The 7,884-nt window shown below is 38.7% G+C and overlaps 1 protein-coding gene across 1 annotated transcript in view; it reads right to left on the bottom strand.

Annotated features, from left to right (window-relative positions):
* Nucleotides 1-4,065: 4,065 nt before the first annotated feature.
* Nucleotides 4,066-7,884, bottom strand: part of SHH (sonic hedgehog signaling molecule) — a 56,083-nt gene continuing 52,264 nt past the window's right edge. Inside the window, exon 3 of the mRNA XM_077491154.1 lies at nt 4,066-5,953. Within this exon, the coding sequence (XP_077347280.1) occupies nt 5,256-5,953 (698 nt within the window). The 3' untranslated portion in view covers nt 4,066-5,255. The remainder of the gene's footprint in view (nt 5,954-7,884) is intronic.

Here is a 7,884-nt window from a genome sequence, read left to right as displayed (position 1 = left end):
CTTTTCCGGCGATGCTCAGGACCAGACTGATGTCTTGCACGCTGGCACAGTATTTCACATATAAATATGAAGAGCTTCACGCAGGTATCATCTCAATTCAGTACATTCCTGCTCTGGCACAAAGTGACATTTCAAATTCCTGCCATATCTTGGAATGAATCACTGACTCTAGTGTATGTTGGTTACTGGATTGTCACTTATCAATTTCTACAGAAAATCCTGTTGACTCTTAAAAACATTCCGGATGGGCCCAATCATTTTTATAATGTCTCCTTTGACTCAGACACACGCTAAATATACAGTACATATACTCAGGTATACAAGCTGACATTTTTTTTTTCGTTCAACCAGCAGGGTGAACAAAAAAGACTCACAGATCTCCATATCCACACAAATGATGTAGAGGCAGGGATCTCCCCCGCTGTGCTATTGTATTCTGACAGGGGGGACTTCCCCTGTCAGAATACACAATCGGCTCCAAAGCCATTGGCTCCAAGCGCTGATCAAATGCTGGTTTTCTAGCATGACTGTTTGACAGAGGCCAGGTGTTAGAAGCTGGTTGACTTTTGGTATGTGTAAATCCACCTTAAAAAGCAGGGTGGTAACTATAATTTAAGGGGCCCCATGAGCTTTCACGTGGCAGTGGCAGTTGGGACAATGGTGTAATTGATCTTAACAAAGTATACCTATAACATAGACAATTAGCTGTTAGCATCAGTTAGTATACTACCAGGGCTGAGGACAGCACTGTCAAAGAAATTCACTTTAACCTTTTTCCCCACCGGTAGCTGTGCCTATGCACAATTATTTTAGAAATTTAATACAAATTTCTGAGACATGTTATACCCTATACACACGGTCGGACATTCCGCCCACAATATCCGTCTGATTTTTCCCAAAACTTGTGTTGCATACACACGGTCCCACAAAGTTGTCGGAAAATCCGATCGTTCTGAAAGAGGTGACGTACAACACGTACATAAGGACTATAAACGGGCCAGTAGGCAATATCTTTCATCTCTTAGTTTATTCTGAGCATGCGTGGCACTTTGTCCGTCGGAATTGTCTACACACGATCGGAATTTATGCGATTGGAATTTTGTTGTCGGAAAATTTTAGATCCAGCTCTCAAACTTTGTGCGTCGGAAAATCAAACAGAAGAAGTCCGATAGAGCCCACACACGACAACATAATCCGATCAGGCTTTATCCATCGGAATTTCCGACCGTGTGTACAGGGGATTAGAGTGGGCAGTCTCTAAGTGGGGGCCATTGCAATGGTTACTGCTTGAATAAAGATTTGAATATATGACGTTATCAGAAGCTTGGAGGGCATTTGGTTCACCTTAAGCCCAACATTGAATTTTTGGAAGACGGAGGAACTTTTGCTTTAGGGCTCGTTTACACTTGCTTCAAAACAGGGCTTCAGACACGCTTTGTTAAAGCTTTCTTAACACCAGCCCCTGTCACTAAATAAAATGGTTAGCTTGCAGTCCTGTTTACACCTTGTGTTTGCTTTACTTCAAAAATATACCCATGTCACTTTAGTGGTGCTTCAAAACATCTTCAAAGCCTCCATAGAAGTCTATGGCAAAGCTGGCTTGAAGCACCTGCAGCTTTTGAGAGGCTTTAATTCAGCTTTAGCTTCACTTTGATTTGGAGAAATTGCAGGTATGGGATACCAACAACCACACAGGACATCTGCCAAGCTTCAGCAAAGCTTCAAAAGAGCATCACTGAAGCTTCACTGAAGCATCAAAAACACATCATAAAAGATTGTTGAAGCGGTAGGTGCTTCAATGTGCATTGAAGCTGAAGAAAGTGTGAATGAGCCTTTATAGCGGAAGATGATTCTCAAATTCTCAGTAATATTGTGTTAGGGCTAGTTTAAACTTGCTTCAAAACATGGCTTCAGACAGGCTTTGTTAAAGTTCTTTGGATTCCAGTCAAAGCCCCTGTCACTAAATAAAATGGTTAGCTTACAGTCCTGTTTATAGCTTGCATTATCTTTGCTTTGCTTCAGCTTTGCTTCAAAAATTATACCCAATGTCGCTTTAGTGGTACTTCAAAGCCTCCATAGAACTCTATGACAAAGCTCGCTTGAAGCACCCTCAGCTTTTGAGAGGCTTTAATTCAGCTTTAGCTTCCCTTTGTTTTGGAGAATTTGCATGAGATATTCACACACAGGCAGGGCATCAGTCATACTTCAACAAAGCTTCAAAATAGCATCACAGAAGCATCCCCGACACTCCACCGAAGCATCACCAAAACTTTATCGAAACGCCACTGAAGCTTCATCGAAGCACCACCGAAGCTTCAAAAACACATCATAAAAGTATGTTGAAGGGGTAGGAGCTTTAATGTGTGTTAAAGCCAAAGCAAGTGTAATTGAGCCTTTAGGCATAAAGGGTTAATATCAAAGTGCTTTCCAGGATGACCAGAAGCTCTGAAAGCAATTCATCACAGATGGGGGGGGGGGGGGGTGCAATGAAGGTCTGTAATAAGCATCTGATGTCAGTTCATTGCATCTGAGGTCAGTTCTTTTGGATTAAAAGCATCAGAAAACCTTTCTAGTGGGGCCACCTTCTTGGTCTCAGGCCCCAAAGAAGCAGTGTGGTCTGCTATGCCCATAGTTACACCATTATAAAGAAGCAATTTTACCCCAATCCACACACACATCAAATACCCAATCAGCTTCAACATAACATGTTGAAACATAAATTCTCCTGAAGCTGATTGGGAATTGGAAGAAAGCACAGGCTAGAGTGAATTATGGTAAACGTGTCTCCAAGTATTTTGGTATCCTCTTAAATGGACTCTCTCTGAATAAAAAGACCATTTGCAGTTGAGTCTTCTAGGGGTTGATTTACTAAAACTCGAGAGTGTAAAATCTGGGTCAACTGTGCGTGATAGCCAATCAGCATCAGTTTCCTAAATTAAGCTTTGACAAAAAAACACTAGATCTGGCAGTTTTCAAGTTTTAGTAAATCAACCATTTAGCGTCTGAATTAATAATACAATGTAATACAGAACTCATTATGGGTGCTGCCATGTTGACTAACCTGTAGTGTGGGACACTCTGGCACAATACTGCTTCTATGCAGTGTTGGAAAATTAAATAAAGTGTCAAAATTGTGTGCTTGGCATTTCCTTTAAGCTGACCTGGAAGCATAAAAAGTTCTTATTTGTGTAAATGTTTAATCCCATCACCCCCCCATGTAGTGAGATAAGAAGGGAAGACATGTTTGTAGATCAGCCTGTGTAACAACTATGGTTTCCTGCATAGATACAGTGGTTTCAGTAAATACTGTCACCATAGAACAGGAAATGTAATATTTGCACGGTTACTGGGTAAAAAACAAAGAAAAACAGGCCACTTCATAGAAGTACTGGTAAGAGGTAGTGCATTACATTTTTGTTTTTGTTTTTTATTTTAGAAAGACTTTTAAACAACTACTGTATGTTGCTTTACTAAACGTGCTGAAAAATGTCATCCTGTGAAATATTAAAGTGAATACTTACCCCTCCTGCTGGTTGCACCACTAAACATCTCATCTCTCCACTAAAACTCTCCTCTAAAGTGTCTTCTGAAACCATTGCTTCCCAGGAGATTTGATATGTTGTGTCCTGTGCAGCAGTCATTGGTTCCTCCTGTTGACCTCCTGTGTTGAAAGTGACATGGAGGTCAGTGAGAGGGACCACTGAGCACTATGTGTGACACTTTGAATAAACTCTCCGAAAAGTGCTGTTTTTTGAAAACGCTTAAGCGGAGAATTACTTAACATTGTATTGCCATTCAGTGGCATGAGCCATTATCCTAGCAAGTTTAGTAAAACTTCAATTTAAGTTACTTTAAGTTCTAGTTAACAATAGAAAAAAAACATTTTGCTCCTCAGCATGTTTTAAGATAATTCAAGTTTAAGTCTTTAATTTTTATTACAAAAATGTTTTTGTTAATTAAAAAAAAAAGCCTTTACAAAAGTACATGAACCATTCTATTAAATTAATTTATGTATAATGTTCTTAGTCATATAATCTGAATTTTCAATGATTTTTCAACATTAAATACAAGCAAGCTGTGCATAGCACACTTTATTTCTATAAAACTATTAAAGCTATTACAAAGTATTCCAAAAAATACATTTTAGTAAATTTACAGCAGTTATTCAATTTATTAATGCAAATCAACAGTCTTCATCCACTGGAGGTCCTCATCTATGTGCGCTTTGTATTTTGTTTAAAAAATATGACTTTCTAATAAATTCTTTGCAGGTAAAATTACAAGATTCCTACTGTGTCAAAGAGAAAACAAACTGATAAAAAATGGAATTTTGTGTAACAGTCTGTGAGTTAGGTGAATGTGACCAGATGCAAGTTTATACAAATGAAAAAAAAAAATTAAAACATAAAAAAAACAGACATAGAATATGCGATAACGTTACGTTGTGAAACTATTTAAATTAAAATAATATATTCTTGTATTGTACACTATTTCCAAAAAATAAAAGAAAAGAAATGCAGTTCAGTAAGTATTGATCTCTGAAAAACAAAATTCTAATTTACAATTCTGTGTATAAAAATATAATTTACTGACCCCCACTGAGACAAGTCATTTCTCACAATTATTTAACACTTTCAGTGACAGCCAGGCCAAGTAAAACCCCTTATGGACACCTACAATGGAGGTCTGTCAAAGACGGTGAGGGAAAGACAAAAGTAACGAAACAGTACTAAGGGGTAGATTTACTAAAGGTAGTATCTTTTTATTCCAGAGTTCTGACCAGCACCTGTGCTTTCAAAGACCAGATTGCTATTTGTATCTTTATCTTTACCTGGTAACCCTTTGAAAGGAACATGAGTTTCCTAAGTTGAAGTAAAAGTTGTACCCTTGAATAAATCATCCCTTAGAGTTAAGACAACTCAACACGTAGAAAAATAGAATCTGCTTTGTTAACTTAGAATCAACACAGAGAACTTTCACGAGTTCACGGAAAGTTCGCAAGACAATAAATTATCAAAGAAACTAGTTAAGGCTTCTTGTATATCCCGTTCATATTTAACATCTAATCGAACAACACACAAATAAATATTCAGCAGAAGAGAACAAAAAGAAAGTAAAGTACAATGTGATGCAAGAATAAAATAATAAAAAAATAATAATAAGGACAAAGAAATGTGGGATGGGGTTCCTTAGTGTCTACTTTGGACAGTCCTACATTAAAAATAAATGTCTTAATATAATGACTGAGGAATGTTTCAACTGGACCTCGTTGACATTCCCAGTGGATGAAGAGAGTCATTATCCAAGATCCAAGTTCCTAACTGGTAAAGGAGTTGTGAGTACCAATGGATGCCTTCAACATGAAGGTATGTGGAAGGTGGGTTGTAGTAGTCTTTGGGGGAAACGTAGGAGAAAAGTTTAAAGGCAAATCTGAGCGGGGCAAAAGCCATGTGTGCCCAGCTATGTTCTTCAATGACTGCATAACAAGAGGCCAGGAAACCATTGATGACCACTGTTCCGTGAGAGGTCACAGGAGCATAAGCTCCAATGTCTTCTTCTAGGTGGACCTTGTCCACTGTCACCACCTTCAGATCCATCATCGTATGATCAGCTAGAAACACCTGATCTCCTGGTTTTATGTTGCTGGCAAAAACAGACTTGAAAGCCCCGGTGCCATTAGCTGAGCTCTGTAACACGAAGATAAGATGGGCAGCTGTCAGTCTGATGCTCTGCTTGGGTTCAGGAGTCTCAATCACATAGAAGACCTTTTTCACACTCTCCTGTTTGTCCAAGAAGGTGAGGAAGTCACTGTAGACCAGCTTGCCCTCCTCATTTGCTGCTAGCACCCGATCCCCTGGCCTTAGGTCCTTCAATGCCTTGGTACCACCACCTTCCAAAGAGACGCTAGCATTAGCAGGAAAGCATCCACCGGATTTTGCAGCCACCGAGTTTTCTTAAACAGAAAAAAAAAAAAGATTAACAATGCTAAATATTTTATTAAAAAACTTCACATATTGCTATCATCACACATGCTAACAATTTCAAACCCCATTTAAAGGCCGGGTTGCTTTTGTTGGGATTGTTTCTTAGGTCCAGTTACATATAGTATATGCTATCTATTCAATCATCTCTTTAAACTATGTTGGACTCCATAATTTCTGGAGCTGAAAGTTCCACCACTCCATGCTTTGTTAATACTGTCTTTAGATGTACATACTTTATATTAACGTGTACTGATTTGCCCAACAAGAAATCACTGCACTACCTGCTTAGAGTTTGCATGTTCTTCCTGTGCCTTCATGGGTTTCCTCCAGGTACTCCACTTTCTTCTCACACTCCAAGGACATGCTGGTAGGTTAATTGACTCCTATCTAAATTGGCCCTAGAATGTGTAAGTCAGAATGTGAGTTAGGGTCCTTAGATTGTAAGCTCCTTGAGGGCAGGGACTGTGAATGTGAAAGTACAATATATATGTAAACTGCTGCGTAAAATTGTTGGCTCTATGTAAATACCTGTAATAAATGAAAAAAATTATGCTGGAGAACTATAAAGCCAAGCTTGTCAAAGCTCAGTTAATAATATTTTTTGCTAAGTATTATTACTTTTCTAAAGTTTGAGCCTACAACATTGACCAGCATTTCCTGCTTCAAGTACCATGAATGCCTGATACTGTCCAAGCAGTTGTAATTCATCTAGCATTGTAAAGGGACATAGTTGGTCCATGATTGAATGGCTGAAATTTACAAAACATAGTTTGCTGTGAAATTACCACTTTTGCCCTTGTTGAAAATTCATCAACATTGGACTTTGACTCCAATACATTTAATGAATGCTGGTGAAACAATATAAAAGTAGTGATAAGCGAAACATTTTTATTTTACAGACATTCATTGAAATGCATTAGTCAATTAGTGGTTAATTTTTGGAACATTTGGGTAAAAGTGGCAGCTTGGAGTAAACTCACTTTTGGAAAAGTCTCATGAGGCTGGATTCACATCTAAGCCACATGTGCCTCACAGCAAGGGTCCGGTGCATCCCTATTCACCGTCTCAGGTCAAATTTCAGCCCGAATTCTTTGCTCAATTGGGACCTGAAATGGACCAAAAGATGCACAGGACCCCGGTGCAAATTCGCACCGGGGGCCGCAGCGGAGATATATGATCCGGCTCCATAGTGAGCCAGTCACAATCTCCTGCTATTGGAAATTCACATCCAATTCGCACTAGTGTGAACCCAGCCTTATGCATCCCTAATTTTACAATGCAGTGCCTGTGTGGCATTATTTATATAGCAGCTCCATGTTAAACCTACTTATAAAGCCACTATAAGTCAATAAGTTCCAACATTCACTCCCTGAGTGTGATTTACCCAGGAGCCAGTTTTTAGGAAAACTTTGAGGTTGATTAACTGAAGACAAATAGGTTTAATAACTTTGCATGGGAATTTACACTTTGTAGGCGGATTTTCCCCTAACTAATGAATGACAGGAAGCTCTGCTGACTTACCTCATCCAATCATGTGCAAGGAAAAAAAAAAGTGCTAATTTGTTTTCCCTGCACATGAGTGAGCATTTCTTTTGCATTCACCGCATTCACTAAGCTAAATCAACCATTTCGATTTTTCCCTACAAACAGCTAAGCAAATGCGGGGGGGAATAATAGCATAACCTGTATGAATGTTTGGGGCAACTTGGATTCATGGGACTAAGTACAGAAATGACTCCTTTATTAAATCATATAATATAATGAGAACTGATGTGGGCCGGGGAGTCGAGTCTGTTTTGCCGATGATTCTAAAATCCCCAAGGACTATTATTTCTGTGAACAAATCCAAGTAAGAATTAAAAAGAAGTAAAAAAAAATCTCAAGTAATTTACACCTGTCT

This window comes from Lithobates pipiens, unplaced genomic scaffold, assembly GCF_037356315.1.
Source record: "Lithobates pipiens isolate NorthernLeopardFrog02 unplaced genomic scaffold, aLitPip1_a1.2 Scaffold_19, whole genome shotgun sequence".
Lineage (NCBI taxonomy): Eukaryota > Metazoa > Chordata > Amphibia > Anura > Ranidae > Lithobates > Lithobates pipiens.
This window is presented reverse-complemented; position numbering and strand designations above follow the sequence as displayed.